Genomic DNA, 18,637 nt, shown 5'->3' with positions numbered 1-18,637 from the left:
GCTTCACGACAGATGCAAAATATACATTTGTAGATTATGGTCTGCCTTTCTGCTACATATGATGTGGGTCTGTACATTTATATCCCGTTATTGTGTTATTGTGCTACTTTAAAATCATGTTGTACTCTTGTCTTCCATATTTGGCAATTTGCTTTGTCTATTTGTCTTTTGTGTCTTTTTTATACATATGACGTGGCTCTGTACTTATACATCCCGTCATTGTGGTATGGTACATCTTTATATTTTTGTCTATAATTTATGTTAATGTGTTTTGTCGTAAAGCCTTTTTGTGCTTCTTTGTTACATCTTTGTTTGTTTTATAGTGATAGAGATTTTAACACAATGTTGACTACTATTTCTGACATTTTTACCTCTTATGTCTGTTTGTTTTGTTCACACATCATTGTCAGTAAAATGACTTTTGATGCGACTGTCATAAAAGTAAGAGGTTAGGATAGCTGTAAAACCAGGATGGTATATGACTGTTGTTATTAATTCCTTTGATGTGTTCGGTGTATAAACTCGACCAATTCACTCACAAACAAATAAAAGTTCAAAAGTGACTTGGTCTGGTTTGTATACCAATAAATTCCCCTAAAAAGGAGTTAAATCCTTATAATTCTTCAAAATTGGAAAAAGGGAAAATATATTTCCACACTCATAACCTCTATCCTGCTTACGTTGTATATTTGTTTCAGTGAATAGGCCTGGCGCATGAATTTATTTGTTAGCTTACGCAAAACTAAGTACTCCTTGAAATTTGAAATCTGATAAAAATAAACTACAAATATTCTTATTATAATTCAAACGAATCTTTTTGTTTTTGTTATTTTATTAATCGATTAACTTGCAGTTAAAGAAATTTCGTTAACGTCTGTGTTATTATAGCCGCCATCTTGTTTACATGGGTTAAGAAAAGAAGTTCGGTAAACGTCGTCTATCGAAAAATAACCAACGTCAAGGTCAACTACCGGAAGTCCTCTCGACCAATCATATCAACGTATTCCTCAATATGGAAATCATATAAGAACTATATTCATTTGCTAGTGGTATTATGTCTTTCAAATGAGTCAAGCCATGTCAATTGATATTTTATAGTATGTCTTTCTAGATGTATGTTGTTACACTATTGTTTCATGTAAGGAGGAGGTTGGGTCCTTTTAAACCGTTTAAACCCGCTGCATTTGTTTGCACCTATCCAAAGTCAGGAACCTTGTGTTCATTGGTTGTCGTTGGTTTATGTGGTTCGTCCGTGTTTTTCGTTTCTTTTTTTTTATATAGTTAGATTTTCCCGTTTCAATGGTTTTACACGTCATTTTATAACTTGAGGGTTGATGTCAGTCAAGGCTCCATGTGAAAGACCATACTTTAACATACAATGATTCGTTAACAAATAATGATTTGGATGAAGAGTTGTCTCATTGGCACTCATACCACTTCTTCTTGTATCTGATTATCGATAAAACAAAATTAATGTTTTGTCAAAAATGTAATCTCTTCTAATCAAGCAAGTGTCATTTTTCGTTCACATCTTTTTTTTTGTATCAGCTATATTCTTAGAAATAAAACAACCTTATGAATTGAGTTAAACATGAACCCATTTCAATTAAGATGATACATTTATATTGCGTGTCATTTTGAAAAGAATAAATGTGCATTTCTTTTTTAAAGAAAAATTAAATCATTTTCAAAAGATGCAATTCGTTTTTTTAGAGATGAACATAGCCATGATAGCTGTGCTACTTTTTATTGAGTTCATTGCTAGTATGGTAAATGGATTATGTCCATCGGAATGCTCCTGTATAACCTCGTCAGCGGGAGATTACGTATACTGTAATTCTAGGTCGTAGGGACATATTCCAGACGACCTTCCTAATAATACCCATAACCTGTAAGTAAACACAATGTATTTGTAATTATGATTCTGAAAATAAATTCATAGCCCTTGTTTTACTGTCTCTTGAATCATATAAACAATCTCAAACCATATGATCGAACCAAGCCTAAGGTAAACATATTAGTTGAGGTGTGAAAAGATTGAAAACTAATTTTAACATATCTAACGAGTCAAAGTTAAGTTTTAAATGGATAACACCTAAAATATCATTAAAGATACATCATGTACCGTCTTTAAGATTATATATGACAGCTGAGCGATTAACTTACCTTAAAAAATCAACGTATCAAAACAGTTGAACGTAGAACCAAATCAAAGACGAATTCAAATACGGTTATATTTTTCAACCATTTTGCAACATCGGACGTTGATGAAAAATAATAAATGGTAGATTACCTCATCATGATACTCGTAATATAGCTATTTCCTTTACTTGCATACCGAATATTCGCCCATGAGTTGCCAGCCTTGTTCGTTGTACATGTTATCAAACAATAAAATTAAGTCGTATCACAATAAAATATCTGAAAAATGAAAATTATGCCAGAACAATAATAAAGAACGTCAATTGCTTTTCAAAATAATTCATACAATGCTTAAATTAACAATGATTATTTATATTAACTAAATATTTTGCATTGCTTGCATTTACAAGGCAAGAAAAACAAATAGAACTACATGTATGATTGTATTGAATTGATGACTTTTGTTTAATCTTTGATCAAGGTTTCTGCAAGAAAACAGCATAACATCAATTGAAATTCAGTTTTGTAAGGAGATGCCGCAGCTGAAATATATGTATGTAACATATGTTTGTTTTGCTTTATATTACTTGTATTGTTGTTATAATGCGTACAACATGTGTTCAATGTATCATGTTTCTTTAATATTCAATAGTTCAGTCTTTAAATCTATGAACGTAAACATAAAAGGTCTTTTGTATCCAATCTAAGAGTTGAATATAGTCTTGTCGTTTTACAATTTCTTTAAATTGCATGTTTTCAACTGAGATCGATACAATAAAATTCCCAGATGCCAAATAATTATTAAATGTATTAAATAACTCTGTAATGTCATGATAACCTTCAAATGATAGTTCATTTCTAGACTTTGACACTTCCGTTAACAGTTTTTGACTGTTCAATGAACTATTGATCTTTTACTATGGTATGTCCATATCATTTTGTATAAGTGTCCTCGTGTTAGAGAAACATGACGATGTCGAAATTAATATCTGAATGATTTAATAGTGTTTAAATTACATGATTTGGGATGTGTATTTAAGTTCAACATATTGCATACTAAGTTGGCAAAACTAAAAGCTACGTACCAAAATCAATTTAAAAAAATAGATTCAATCTGGTAAGCATCACTTTTTTATATACATGCCTGTCATAGAACTTTAATAAACTGAAGGTGTTAACGTCGGATATATTCCGATTGGAAACATTCACGTCGCACAATTTTTTAAGCAATGTAACGATATGGAATTATTACGTCCAAATTTCCATAAGGACACTAGATACACATGGTGTAATCTCTTAAATATTGTTAAAGAGTGTTGGATTTTAATCGCATCACATGCTTTAGTAACTCTTTTTACTTCGGCCCTTGGTGAATACTATGAATTCTCTACTTAAGATTTAATAGTCATGGATATAGGAATTAAAATATATATAATAAAATATCTAAAGAAATACTAACATTTTAAACTTTGATAATGAATTTATTTCCTATTTTTACATAAGCACCATCTACAACAATCAGATTTCTGAAATCCCTGTAAACACATTTGTAGAGTGTGAATTTCTGCAATCTCTGTGAGTATATACTTTAGATATATATTTTTTTTCTTTCGTGACTTTATTCAAAAACAATTAAAACACAGTGCACACTTAAAACGGGTGTGAATGACATATAACACTGTGAGAGGATATGGTATGATTGCCAATGAGACAGCTCTCCAGATGAGACTACATGATAAAGAAATTAACAACGCATTTATCAGGTTTGACACAAGAATAAGAATAACAAATTAAACAATTCATTACAGTAAACCACGATGACTCATCCCAAATCGAAATGCTAACTTTCCATAAGACCCTTGGAAAATAAAATTGAAAAATATGTTCATCTTCCCAAAGGTCATTGAACTTCCTGAAATAAGATAATGCAGCTCCATGCAAATGGAACATTCATATTAAAAGTGGTTTTTTTTTTCGTATAACACACCGAGTGGTGACGGGATGATCAAATGATAGACTGATAGTATGTATATTTATCTTAATCTAATACAGAATGTTGTGTCTTAACGTGCAATTTTAGTTGCCTACCTTGTATTAATGTTAACTTTAATTCATACTTCATCAAGAAAGTATGTACAGTACACAATCTGCTTTTATCGCCGTCCTTGGCAATTTCATTTTTTTTTTTGGAAACTACACAAGCTGTTTTGATACGTGTCTTTATCAAACTCATTATCGACTACAACATGAAATTGAGAATGGAAATGAAAAATGTACAAAGAGGACAATAGCCGACCAAAAAGCGGAAATAGTACAAGGCCACCACTGATTCTTGAACGCAGCGAGAACATATCGCACCCGGAAGCGTGCTTCATATCGATGTTTCATGTTTCGATGATCCCTTAACTAAAATGTGTACTAGTTCATTGAAAGAGGACGTCATAATAAACTCCGGAACATATAACTTCGATCAAACAAAACACATACAAGACTAGCAAAGACCAGAAGCACAAACATGCCTTGGGTTTAATCATGTTTAATGTGATCTCAACCAGCCCATTTGACCTCTATTTGACCTCAGTTAACCTCAGTTAAAAAAAAAACGAGTCCGATGTTTCAATAGAAGGAACTATACAAAACGACAATGATGAATACATTAGCAAAGGAATACTAGGAGCTACTGACATGCCAGCTTTAGACCTCAATGACACTGCTTGAAGGCTTGTGTCTTCGCCATATGGAAGTCAAGAACAACCCCTCCAGTTAAATATTTAGTGTCATATTAACATAACTTATACGATCAGAACATAACCTGTATCATGTCAACAACTGGATTAAGAATAAAATGTTTGTTTTCGATACAAAGACCTTATGAATGAATAATATAATGATTCCAAAATAATCAACATTGATTCACCTGACAAAAGTATCGTAAGTATGTCTCTTCTGAATATGTTTCTGACACTGAGTCGGGTGTGTCTATTCTGTGTTGGTCATTCATTATGTATTCGTGTTTGTTTTATGTAATGAGTTAATATTTCAGTTTCATTATGTATATCTGTTATATTCATTTGATAAAATTTACTGTTTGCAATAGCATTAATTGTTCTAAATAATTAGGATGTTCTTATCCCAAGCATACAAACTTAGCCGTATTTGACACAACCTTTTTCAACTTTTGATCTTCAGTGCTGTACAACTTTGTACTTTTTTTCGCTTTCGATCTTTTATATCTGGGCGTCACTGGTGAGTCTTGTGTGGACGAGGCGCGTTTTTGGCGTATTAAATTTTAAACCTGATGCTTTTTGTTATTCATTAATCACGTGTTTCTTTGGCTAATACGTTTTCCTATTTATTTGTATTGTAGTCCTGTAATATTATGTTGTCATTTCTATGTTATATTTAACATTGCCATTAAAGTGCGAGGTTTGGCATGCCACAAAACCAGGTTCAACCCACCATTTTTTCCTTTAAAAATGTCCTGTACCAAGTCAGGAATATGGCCATTGTTATATTATAGTTCGTTTCTGTGTGTGTTACAATTTAACGTTGCGTCGTTTGTTTTCTCTTATTTTTGATTGTAAATTGACATTGCCATAAGACGTGTCACGGTACTTGTCTATCCCAAATTCATGTATTTGGTTTTGATGTTATATTTGTTATTCTCGTGGGATTTTGTCTGATGCTTGGTCCGTTTCTGTGTGTGTTAGTTACATTGTAGTATTGTGTCGTTGTTCTCCTCTTATATTTATGCGTTTCCGTCAGTTTTAGTTTGTTACCCGATTTTGTTTTTTGGCCATGGATTTATGAGTTTGAACAGCGGTATACTACTGATGCCTTTATTTCGTTATTTCTTATTCACATGCTATTTACAGAATAAACAAATCAATTGTGATAAATAATCATTGTCCGTTTTTACTACTGACAATAGAGATTTCCAATAAAAGATATACGGAATTAATGGGACGGGTAATTGCCAACAATCAAATTTGTTTGAATACGTCTGTCAAGTTTAAAGAAAGTATTCAAAGACTTTTAAATCACACAATGGAATAATCGTTCACAGGATTTTTTTAATATGACGAAAGATTATAGAAATATTGCATTTTTTATTGATCTCGTGGTTTTCCGGATTCCCGCCCTTATTTATAAGATGACGAAACAAACGTATCCTAAACCTATCATAAGTACGATTATTTATAAGATGACGAAACAAACGTATCCTAAACCTATCATAAGTACGATTCGAGTTATCTTTCGTGGTATTGATTATGAAATGTTTTTTTTTCAATATATTTTGCAGATTAACGCCCCAAAATACTTTGTATCTGTCTTTTTTTTTTTATAGTGTATCGATCTTTTTATTACATTTGTTTCGGGGAAAGTATTTAGAAGGATATATTTCTGACAATTTCAGAAATATCGAAAGCAGAATTTGTCAGAATCTATCTTTATAAAGGTTGAAAATTCAGACATAGTTATCGCTTCCTTTTACTGAATAAACTAATCTATTTTTTTTAATTTATTATTGTATTGATAAAAAAAAATCCATATGCTAGTTTATTTAAAGTATTGAGGTGTTTTTGACTAGGGATTGCTCTGTATCAAAAGAAATAACGGAAATGCTATAGGAGTTCAAATGCAAAAGATATTTCTCTTGAAGTGAACTAACTAAGAGTATTTTATCCATTTTATTAATAAAGAACTAAAAGGGGGTCACCGAATTCATTATAATGTGTAAATCATTAATGAAAATGTGTAAGGTAAGTAACATTGAATAACATAAGATAATAATATTTTGTTGCCGGATGCGAATCCAAGATGCACCATAAAATGAATAATCCAGATAAGGATATTTGTTTAAGAAACATACAAAGAATAAATCACCAAAAAATGATCCAAACAAGTAGTCATAACTGAGTTGGTTTTTTTACAACAAACTTGTTAATTTTGGTGGGGAAAGTCTTGAACAGACATTTGGCAATTCTACATTTTATGGAGTACTCTTCTACCTTGTTTGATATAAGCAAGACTTAATTCAGTTATCCATGTTATTACATATGTATCATCCATACATGTTGACAAACTATAGATTTATAAAGTTGAGATATATAGTGGATCTTAAACTTAGTATTCCCAAATTTGTAAACAAAAAGTAATTTAGAGGAGGTCATACATATAATTTTGTCGATCAGGAACCTACCTTAATTCTTATACATAATCGAATACTGAAAATTAAGCCTTTAACCAGAAGTTGCATTGACATATATTTGATAAATGCGCACTAGAAATATATTTTAATGATAGATTTCCACAAATCTGAAATTTGTATAGACAGTATGCGTTGGCTATTGTGTGACCTATCAAGAGTATGATTATCAACACCTATATTTTGCGATTAATTTTTTCGAATATCCGTCCACTCCGTTCTCGCATAATCGTCTTTAAACCAAGGTGAGACTTTAACTGCCAGGATTCAAATGATTTGCCTAACCAGAAATAAAATTTAAGTTACGCTACAGTCGATTGATTGACAGTTGGTTTCTTAACGTCCGGTGGCAAATATTTCATGCACAATTAACGTGAAGAGAGAGTGAGTGACATTATATCTAAAAGAGGCATCGGGTTTAACTTCCGCACTCTGACCGGACAGGACTGCGTATATGTACATCCCGCACATCTAAATGGACTCTTATCATTGGCAATGATTTAACTGCAAATCGGAACAAGACCAATAAAGACCATATTTTCTATTCCCTTGATCTTCTTTGAGAGGTTACTGTCGAGACGTGACGACCAAAGAGACAATTATTAAACGCCAAATATTTTAGAAAAAATAATTAGATAACATTGACGTTATAGTACACCTACGTTTGTACGTCATCTGCCTAGAATCCATGCATTATAATAATCAAAGACAAGATATATATAAATTAACTGCTTCAGTCAAGTGTAATCATATTTGTCCTACAGATGCGTCCCCATCAATTGATAACATTCTACGGGGAGATGACACATATGCATCAGTGATTTAATTTTTCTTTTACCTTCGACAAAAGTATTTTGAAGTAATTCGTCATGTACACCTTTCGCTTTCCGGCGTGTGTGGAACTCTTTCTTAATCTTATAACATAAAAATGAGAGTATGATCACGCTTCATATTCCATTATTTATTTTTGTTCCAACTTAATTTTGATTTATGAGCTTTAACAATTAACCGTTTCAGAGATAAATATATGGGTCAATTGAAATAACGAAATAATGATCGGTGTGTTTGATTACCGGTTACTGAACAAAGTATTTCCTATTATGTTGTTTTTGAAGAAATCACTCCAAACTTAATAACAAAATATGTAAAACAAAATAAATAGTAGTGTGTACTAGTTTTTAAATGATATTTATTCTAACAAAGTATGTGTATTTAACAAGTCAAAACGTCATGCAGTCTATGGTCCCCTGCGTCGACCTTTACTGCTATAGGCCGAGATACCGTCAGATAGTCGTCATAATTGAGATCATATATATCAAATTTATGTATCAGATGTTATACATTACAATACAGAAACTATTCCACAATAAGTTTTGCATATTTAGCCCCATAGTTTGAATTGTCATTATTTTTGGTTCTTCTCGTAAAGAGGTACCTTAAATATTATGTGTGTAACATGTGTCATTTTTCAAAATTGGAGTCAATTTGAATTTGAGTGAATTCGTGATTTTCTTTTGCAGAACCTAAATGTAAAATTAACGTCAACTAATAATGATCTTATGAGCAGCTTTATCATTTGGGAAAAAAACAAATTCATTATTGTTTAGCATTTATGTAGTGTAAGATACAACATTACAAGCGAGAATATAAACAAAATTGTAAGAAACAGGGACAGGTCCAGGTAAGGACGGACGTAATGGGCGAACACCCTCCCCATTGTGAAAAAAATATATCGTAATCTATTTATATTATATTGAAAATATCAATATATCATACTCATTAATCAAACTCATACTCTGATTTCTTTTTATACTAATTTCCCCATCCGAATGGTGATCCGTAAATTTTACTAACCATATATCACCTAGCTAGACAGTGACACGATTGCTTTAATTTAGTATTGCAGTGCAGTGTTGTCAATATTTCATATTCCATTATGTATTCCACATAAATAAAGCCTACAATATTTAAAACAAAAGACATTTATAATGCAGTGTTTGTTTGTCTGGTATCATGTGTGTCTTTTAACGAAACCAAAACTTAATTCAAAATAGAGAGATATGTATCAATCTGGCTACTTCATAATGTAAAGTTAAAGTGTTGCAATCTAGAACTTCTGATCTTCCACAAAGACCCTCTAGCAGGCATACTTACGCAAACGTTCATAAAATCCTGGCCTATGACTATTGAAATGTTAAGTAACGCCTTATAACGTAGAAGTGGATTTTTTTTTGTTATTAGTCTACTGTTGTGAAGATCCATCCAATCATTTTAATATGCCATAGACAATTAATGGAGATATCAAACCCTGACACTTTACCTAGGAAATATACATGTTCTAAGTCAGAAACCGTTACATTAGTGCATTTCAAAATTATTTTATGGTTTTTTAGCCAAAAAAAAGGTCCAAACATTTTTTCGCCCGGCTACGCTCGCGAAACATTTAATTCTACGTGTATTCGTATTGTGTAGTGAAAATTGTTCATATATGGTTATTATAGTCATGCAATCGTTTAACAATTCAACTTGTATTTTAATCGGCATTTACACAAATATAATTGTGTGACGATCATTGCCTACTGTAATGTTGAAATATAGATTAAAAAGTGAGTCTAGGTCATTCATTTAATGCTAAACCATAGAAGAAAGCACCGATTGCGCAAACAATATATCTTAATTTTTTATTCAATTAGCTTCATGTTGTTTTAGTGACGCAAACTGCTTTTGTTTTATTTTTTAGATCACTTCATATCAACATGATACGGTCAATAGAGATTAATACGTTTATCAACATGACGAACTTGTATACTCTGTAAGTCAAAATGTTTATTATTCTGTTTTCAGTTTTTTTAACTTCCATTAACCAAATATTAATATATCAAATGTTATTACATTAAGATCTACTATTTATTTGGATATTCTGATATGATCCTTTTTTCATACAGCTATATACATTTCTAAAAGTTGATACATAGCTAGCACACGTTAATGTTAGAGCTTTTCTGGTGGTGGTCTATCCATAGTGAGGGAAGCAACTTATTTAATGTTTTTTTGATATACATGCACTGTGTCGATACCAATTCTGGTGCACTGTGCCGATACTTTTACTGGTGCACTGTGTCGATACCAGTACTGGTGCACTGTGTCGATACCATTACTTGCAACAGTGTCGATACCATTACTGGTGCACTGTGTAGATACCATTACTTGTACACAGTGTCGATACCATTACTGGTGCACTGTGTAGATACCATTACTGGTGCACAGTGAGTTCTTCAAAATAGTATCAACTAATAAGTCTATGTTTCGGTACAGATGCGAAGAATTGCGGGTTTGATGATAAAAGAATGAAACTTTGCACATTTATTGATGTATATTTGGTGGTTAATTGAAATGATAGACCTCCTCAGAAGAATTAAATAGGGCGGCCGTTTTCAAGCTGTCTGCCTAATCAGTCCAAATTGCAAAAGTGAATGATGGTGATCGCTAGTCTTTTAAGAACAAATGAAATGCATTCTAACGTTTTTAGTCCTGACTTATTATTAGATTTAAGGCTTTGTTTTTAAAATGGCAGACAATTTTTTTTCAAATTAGAAGGAACAAACTTTTGCAGTTCGTACAATATTCTAATGACTGCGTTTCTATGATCCATGGATTCTGTTTCCATAACAATTTGAGCAAAGATCAAATAAATGGAAACATTCGAACGCTTCCAGGATGCTATACGGAATTGTTTGACCATTACGTCTGACTAACACGTGATAATTGATATGTTCTATTCTTCCTGCTTCAATCCTTCACTTTTCCTGGATTGGGATAACATCAAGATGATCAATGAAATGAAAAATCACTGCATTATACTTCAATGGGTAACATCACGAGAGCTAACAGTTCCGGAACACCTTAGTGGACCCACGTTTTGATGGAAAGAGACTCCAGTTATCTATGCTCTCAAAGTTGAGTAATTTGCTCTTTGCTTTTTTTTTTGTCTGTAGCTCCTAGACCTGTACTAAATTGGCTAGTTTTTTCCTATATAAAGTGAAAAACTTAATAGACAGTACTGATTACAGAGTGTCGTTTACGTTACGTTAATGTCTAGTGATTCAACTATGGCAGAAGACGCACGCATTTTAGTTAGAAGCACCCATTATCCGTCAAGTGTAGGTCTGGTGATAGATTAAGTATGTGTTTATTCACTTTTTGAACTACATTTATAAGTTTAGAAGATCAGTAAACTTTTGTTTCCGATAAGTATCATTTTGTTTAACTGCATGCATTTCTGTTTAGAAAACCATGTTTGTTTTTTCTTTTTAGATATCTACATAACAACAAGATACGGTCATTAAAAAGTTATACGTTTATCAACATGACTAACTTGCAAAACCTGTAAGTTGTGATATAATTATTATGTTATATTTTTTTATTACTGAAGTAAGCTTACAAGCAACTCATTTATAAATTTAAATACCAATTGTTCAGAGAAAATGAATAATTGGCGCTTCTTCCGGTTAACCCAATATTTCTTTCGCGTCCACTCCTAGATTTGTTCATACTGATTAAAAAAAGGATATGGTTTGTACATACTTTTGACTAACACCTTGGAGATACTATAATACTTTAAGAAGATGTCATTTACGATCTCATATCAAAGCTTATTTTGTACTGATTTTCCACATATGTTTTATATAAACTCTCCTTCAAAAAAAGGAGATAATGGTCTACTTTCAGTTGACAGAAGACGACTGCTGGTATCAGTGCAAAAAAACGTAGTATTGTTATTTAACGTTATTGTATGTTGATTCTAAAAAACACGTATAGTTTTTAAGTATTTTTTGTCTTTAATACCTGCAAAAATATCTACTTCCTGTTTGCATAATGTCACTTTCGGTAAACAAATATGCAAGGTCATATGTCCCTCAACAGTTTGCCAAATACAGTATGGATTTATCATTACCAGAATGAACTTATAATCAATTTACCTTAAAATTTAACATTTAAGGGCAATAGCTTGCAGAAAATATAATTAAATAGCTTTAGAATAAATATAACATTTCTTCCTCTCAACAACCAAAACAGTTTCTTTTGTATCTAGCTTTTATAGTTTGAGAGGAGATGCACAAACTCGGAAAGGGAACACTTTGTAATATGACTTTTACGTGTGACCTTGACCTAAATTTTCAAGCTTTGACTCAAGGCTCACAACCCAAAAGTTACGGGTTATGATTAACACACTGACACATCGACAAACAGTTACATATTCATTTTATCTATGTGTCAGTGTGATACTCATAACACGTAATTTTTGGATTGAGAGCCTTGAGTCAAAACTTGCCAATTGAGGTCAAGGTCACACGTAAATGTCATATTATAAAGTGTTCCCTTTGTAAACCTGAACCGGATCACTTCGCTTCAAATTGACCAAATCTTTAGGAGGATATGGTAACGGAGCGGCGAATGATAAAAAAGTCGCTTAGTTAAGTTTAAATTACCTAAATCCCTCATGGAATTTAAATGTCGTAAATTGTCTATCGATAATTCAGCTAGAGAATGTTTGTCGTAAGTTTCAAATGTGGTACAAATGACGTTACAAACAGCCGTTATTGACGTTATCCAAATTGCAACGAATATCCAAATGCTGATTCGGTAGACAAATCTCAAAACTAATACCCACTAAAAATAATTTGTTAGCGAAATTTGTAAATACAGTTACTTTTGAATCTGATACACTATAAGGGCATGTTTAAGTATTCCTACATGTTAAGTACATGTATAATGCATATGAAAATGGTAAAAAAAGGCAACGTTTTTCGCCTAGCAATCGTTGCACTTGCAGTAAAGGTGTGTTTTAAAGGTACAATAGTTACGCCACCGTATACTACTTCAGTCGACCCAATTTACTTTTTTTAGTTGATGCGTAAGAAGATACATACCAAGCTAAACGTCTTGTTTTTATCAGGATTTGAAGTCCGGATATTTGTCACACATTTGCCGACAATGTTGTGGTTTTTGGTTACACGGTATTGAGCAAAGGTCATGTGTAGTCATTATCAAGCTGATTTCTTGTTCATTTTAGAATTTCCAAAGCCTTGTTGTTTTATGTCGTTTGGTTTTGTTGTTTATTTGTTTATGTTAAATTTAACAGAGATCGTGAATATCATTATAGGGTTCGTTTGGTTCTCAGATGTGTTTGGTTTGTTTTGTATTCAAGTAAATTGACAATTTCACGGTCTTAGCGAAACTGGCTCCGTCCGATGTCAAGAAAATGCGAGTTGCAGTTGGTGTTGACAAATGCATTTTCTGCGATTTTGGTGTTAATGAAATATTAATTGTATCAACAAAGTTAGGACGACACATGTTTGATTAATACTGTCATAAAGAGACTTGATGATTTGTCCGGTTTTTTTTTCAAACGAATTATATAGGAACTGTAGGTATTATATGTCATGTATTAAAAGCTGCACAAGTAATTAGAATTTGGAATCAGTTGCACATTCGGCTGAATGGAAGCGTCAGCTACAGAGTTTTATTGATCAATTTTTTGCTGTCTGAAAATAATGTTAATCCTCTCAATACACCAAAGTATATTATTTTCCGAAACAATCTTACAAAAAGGTAATGACATTATGCATATCATTACAGCTGTTCACGTTATCACATGTACAAGATGCTGCTGTAAGTGCATGTAACTCTGAAATGATTTATCAACAAGAGCACGATAATTTGCTCAATAAGGCGGCATGTTTGAACGTCTTGGCATATATATCAAAATCCATTGAAACATCTGCGTATGATTTGGCTTTTGAAATAGAAGTTTAAATTATTGACAGAGACCTTATTCGTTTCAAAAAGTATCTTGTAATGTCATCAATTTTGACAATGTACTAGGTTTTTGTACCAAAAAAAAATGAAACGACCTGACGCAATTCTTCTAACCTGAAAGTTAAACTTGAGAAGCACTACACGGCTGTAATTGTGTTTTCTCCCCATCAAGGGCAATGTTAATCTAGCATTGTATTTACTAAGATATTTCTTTTGGAGATGTTATTAGGGTCACAAATAGAATCAGAATTGACAGCTTAAAGAATAAAAGACAGTTAGTACCAGTTTACGCCATTATTTCGTCTTTTTACCAGTTGTTTCGGGTATTCTTCCGTTCGTTCATGTCTTGAGTTGTCCTGATTGTTCTTCAAGTTGTTTTGAGCATCGACACAAAGTCAGTATTCAACCTACTAAAACGAACACGAACCGCTTCGTTCATCGTGTAGCCTTAACACAGAATCATATTTATAGTGCTGGGATTGCTACTATATTGTTAACTACTGCTGTCAATGTTAACGTGAATATCAATTATATGATCATTTTGTAAAAGTTCCTCTTTAAAAAGTTTTTTTTTTGAAATTCTAAGGACTTTTCTCATCCCAGGCATACATTACCTTATAAGCCACTGGTTCATTGTATGCAGCAGGATCGGGCGTATAACGTTTCCGCAATTTTAGCCAAAAAATAGTTTCATGTTTCCGCATTTTCGTGCATTACTTTTCCGAAGAAAAAAAAATTTACATTTCCGCATTTTTACCTGTATTTCACCTGTAAAAAAATGGTACAAATGATATATAAGACTTTAATTAGGTCTTTCCACTTTTCTGTGGAAAGACCTATTGTTTTTCTTCTGATTATTAGGTCTTTCCACTTTTCTGTGGAAAGACCTATTGTTTTTCTTCTTCTGATTATTTTTTTTTTTTCTTCCGCCTAATTTTGTTCTTGCGATAAACATTTGTTTCGCAATATGTCGCTTAGATATTTGGTATATGATATCGAACAGTTTATGCGCTTTTGAAATTTACCCTGCGTAAACGAATACTTTTCTTTGTAGGAGTTATCTCCCCAAACACTGTTTTCCTTGTTAGCGCATCTCCTTCGCAACCGTAAAATATTATGACAAATTTATTTTACAAAATTGCTCGTTATATCCTTTGCATGATTTGTCCTATTTTGACCGAAGTGATATGAACGCTCCATATGAGAGTTATTTGCCCTTATGCATTTGATATAAGTGATATGCATTTCTATCTTGTAAACCATAAGTGCTAAAGACCAAGGATCTTTTGATTTGAGGTCCTTGGTCCAAAAAAATAAAAATTAGGTCAAGGTCAAAGGTCAAGGTCATATTCTAATATTTGAATTTGGCTTATTTTCACTTATATCCAAAGACTGTATAAGATATCAACAAATTATTTTTACTAAATTGTTAGTTGCGACATGTCGTAAGATGTAAATTTTGTAAAAATTAGGTCAAGGTCAAAGGTCAAATTCATATTCCAATTTTTGAATTTGGCTTATTTCCACTAATTTCTAGAAACTGTATAAGATATCGACAAATTATTTTTTCTAAATTGTTAGTTGCGACATGTCGTAACTCGTAAATTTTGATTGCAAGGGTACGTTGAACGTAAAAGTGAGTTTTCTCCCCTCTTGTATTTAAAAATACGTGTATGGTGATATAACTGATTAACCAAATATAATTAAGTCCTCTGGTCTTTTGATTTGAGGTCCTTGGTTTATGACCTTGAAATTGATCTCAAGGTCATAGATTAATTTGACGTTCTAGTTTTTGACCTTTGCTTTCGGCTCATATTTATACATGATATATCCATGAGACTTTTGGCGAAAGGTATCAAACCATTTAACCTTGAAAAAAACAACCGGAAGTGACCTTGTGTAAACCGGAAGTAGCTATTTTTGTACTTTATTAATAAAAAAGTATATAGAACCAGATCTTTTTGGAATCAGTGTCAATTAAATATTCAAATATTATCGGAAGTAACATTTTTCAAACCGAAAGTAACAAATTATCTCCCTTATTTAAAAAATATTTTATAGAAACCATATATTTCTGGAATCAGCGTACAATTACCTATCAGTTGACGATTGAAATGACATTTTAAACTTAATTTTACAACTTTCATATTAAAATAAATTGTTTTCAGTGGAAAGACCTTCAATTGTTCTCTGAACAATTGGTTTTTATTTTTTTTTTTCTTCCCAAACACTGTTTTCCTTGTTAGCGCATCTCCTTCGCAACCGTAAAAGATTATGACAAATTTATTTTACAAAATTGCTCGTTATATCCTTCGCATGATTTGTCCTATTTTGACCGAAGCGATATGACCGCTCCATATGAGAGTTATTTCCCCTTATGCATCTGATATAAGTGATATATTATAAATAATATTTGAATTTGGCTTATTTTCACTTATATCCAAAGACTGTATAAGATATCAACAAATTATTTTTACTAAATTGTTAGTTGCGACATGTCGTAAGATGTAAATTTTGATTGCAAGCGTACGTTGAATGTAAAAGGGAGTTTTCTCCCCTCTTGTATTTAAAAATACGCGTTTGGTGATATAACTCATTAACTAAATATAATAAAGACCTATGGTCTTTTGATTTGAGGTCCTTGGTTTATGACCTTGAAACTGATCTCAAGGTCATAGCTTAATTTGACGTTCTAGATTTTGACCTTTGCTTTTATTCTATATGTATACATGATAAAGATATACAACTTTTATTTTTTTGTACTTTTTAATATAAAAGTATATAGAACCAGATATTTTTGGAATCAGTGTCAAGTAAATATTCAAATATAATCGGAAGTAACATTTTTCAAACCGGAAGTAACAAATTATCTCCCTTATTTAAAAAAAATGTATGGAAACAATATATTTTTGGAATCAGCTTACTAGGAGCTATCATTTGACGATTGAAATGACATTTTAAACTTAGTTTCACAACTTTTCATATCAAAATACATTGTTTTGATGGAAAGACCTTCAACTGTTCTCTGAACAATTGGTTTTTAATTTATTATAGTATTTTTTCTTGATTTGTAATTTATTATGACAAAACAGAAATCCTTCAAAATGTAGATCATCTTCAGATTAAACGTTGTGAATACTTTTCAATAGTCACCCCATATGCATTGTATTCCGTATTCGGTTATATCTTTTATATACATTTACAAATGTTTGATTTATTTTTTGGACAATCAATTTCATGTCCTTATTTGGTTTGGGTCAGTATTACAATTTCCATATGATTGTTCCTCAAAAAAATCATAGTGTTTGAATTTCTGGTATTTAAGAAAGTGTATTTTGATTCTTAAGTACCAGTTGGACGTAACAAAAACCAACAAACAAAGAAACAATCAATCAATTTACATTTTAAAAAATAGGCATTAGAGACATATCAAGATGAATATTAATGCCACAATAGTGTTTTAAGTAGCGTTAAAGTCCAAACACTACCGAAGAACAAAAAACACTGTCCAGGTTTACCTGACAAACGGAAGAGGAATACATCTGCTTTCTTGGGTACCTGAAGTCAACACCAGTTGGGTTCGTGTTGTTTGGTCTTGATGTTTCTTTGCTGTGTCTTGTGTACTATTATTTGTCTGTTGGTCTTTTTTTTCTTTTTTAGCCATGGCGTTGTCAGTTTTTTTCATCAATCTATGAGTTTGACTGTCCCACTGGTATTTTTCACCCCTTTTTTAGCCGTATTTGACACATCTTTTTGGAATATTGGCTCCTTAATGCTCTTTAACTTTGTACTTGTTTGGTTTTATAACTATTTGATTGATCTGAACGTCCCTGTTGATTCTAATGCAGACAGAAAAAAAAAAACGCGTCTGGCGTATCGAAATTAGAAGTCTGGTAACATTGAAAGCTATCTATGCGACTCGAAATAAAAAAAAATCAGCTGGCTATAGATCAATGAGATGCACATAAAAGTCGTTAAAAGCTTTCTACATGTAAATCAGTGATGTATCAACAAGTAACACAAGTGATGCAAAATGGCAAATAAGACACACCTATGAAATAAATAGCGATGAGTACATACCTCTTGTAGAACGATCCGCATCTATCAAAAGTGGCCAAAAAGATCCTGAGGATAAAATAATAATTTCAGAAAAAGAATTTTGTCGGTATCGTTTACGAAGAAGATGCACACACATGATTATCAGTGAATGGAAAAATAACTCTCACTCTGAAAATTATTCAGCTCAGCAGAATTAAATGTAAAGCGCACATCGACTATACAAAATAAGAAATATATCATCAAAATATTGCAAAACAAATATTATCGCAAGAAAAAAAAATTGCGGAAGAAGAAAAAAAAATGATAATCAGAACAAATACAAAAGGTCTTTCAAGAGAAAAATGGAAAGACCTTATTTAAAACCAATCGTTCGGAGAACTATTGAAAGCCTTTCCACCGCATAATATT

The 18,637-nt window shown here is 32.0% G+C and overlaps 1 protein-coding gene across 2 annotated transcripts in view; it reads left to right on the top strand.

Annotated features, from left to right (window-relative positions):
• The first annotated feature begins 1,725 nt into the window (after positions 1-1,725).
• Positions 1,726-18,637, top strand: part of LOC143052881 (uncharacterized) — a 30,332-nt gene continuing 13,420 nt past the window's right edge. Inside the window, exons 1-5 of one of the 2 annotated variants that reach the window (XM_076226029.1) lie at positions 1,726-1,891; positions 2,624-2,695; positions 3,646-3,717; positions 10,092-10,163; positions 11,666-11,737. In XM_076226029.1, the coding sequence (XP_076082144.1) occupies positions 2,676-2,695; positions 3,646-3,717; positions 10,092-10,163; positions 11,666-11,737 (236 nt within the window). In that variant the 5' untranslated portion in view covers positions 1,726-1,891; positions 2,624-2,675. The remainder of the gene's footprint in view (positions 1,892-2,623; positions 2,696-3,645; positions 3,718-10,091; positions 10,164-11,665; positions 11,738-18,637) is intronic. The other variant, XM_076226028.1, reaches the window with a different exon arrangement.

The sequence above is a fragment of the Mytilus galloprovincialis genome, chromosome 11 (assembly GCF_965363235.1).
Source record: "Mytilus galloprovincialis chromosome 11, xbMytGall1.hap1.1, whole genome shotgun sequence".
In the NCBI taxonomy this organism is placed as follows: Eukaryota; Metazoa; Mollusca; class Bivalvia; order Mytilida; family Mytilidae; genus Mytilus; species Mytilus galloprovincialis.
Note: the sequence above shows the minus strand (reverse complement) of the source record. Positions and strands in the feature narration are given on the sequence as shown.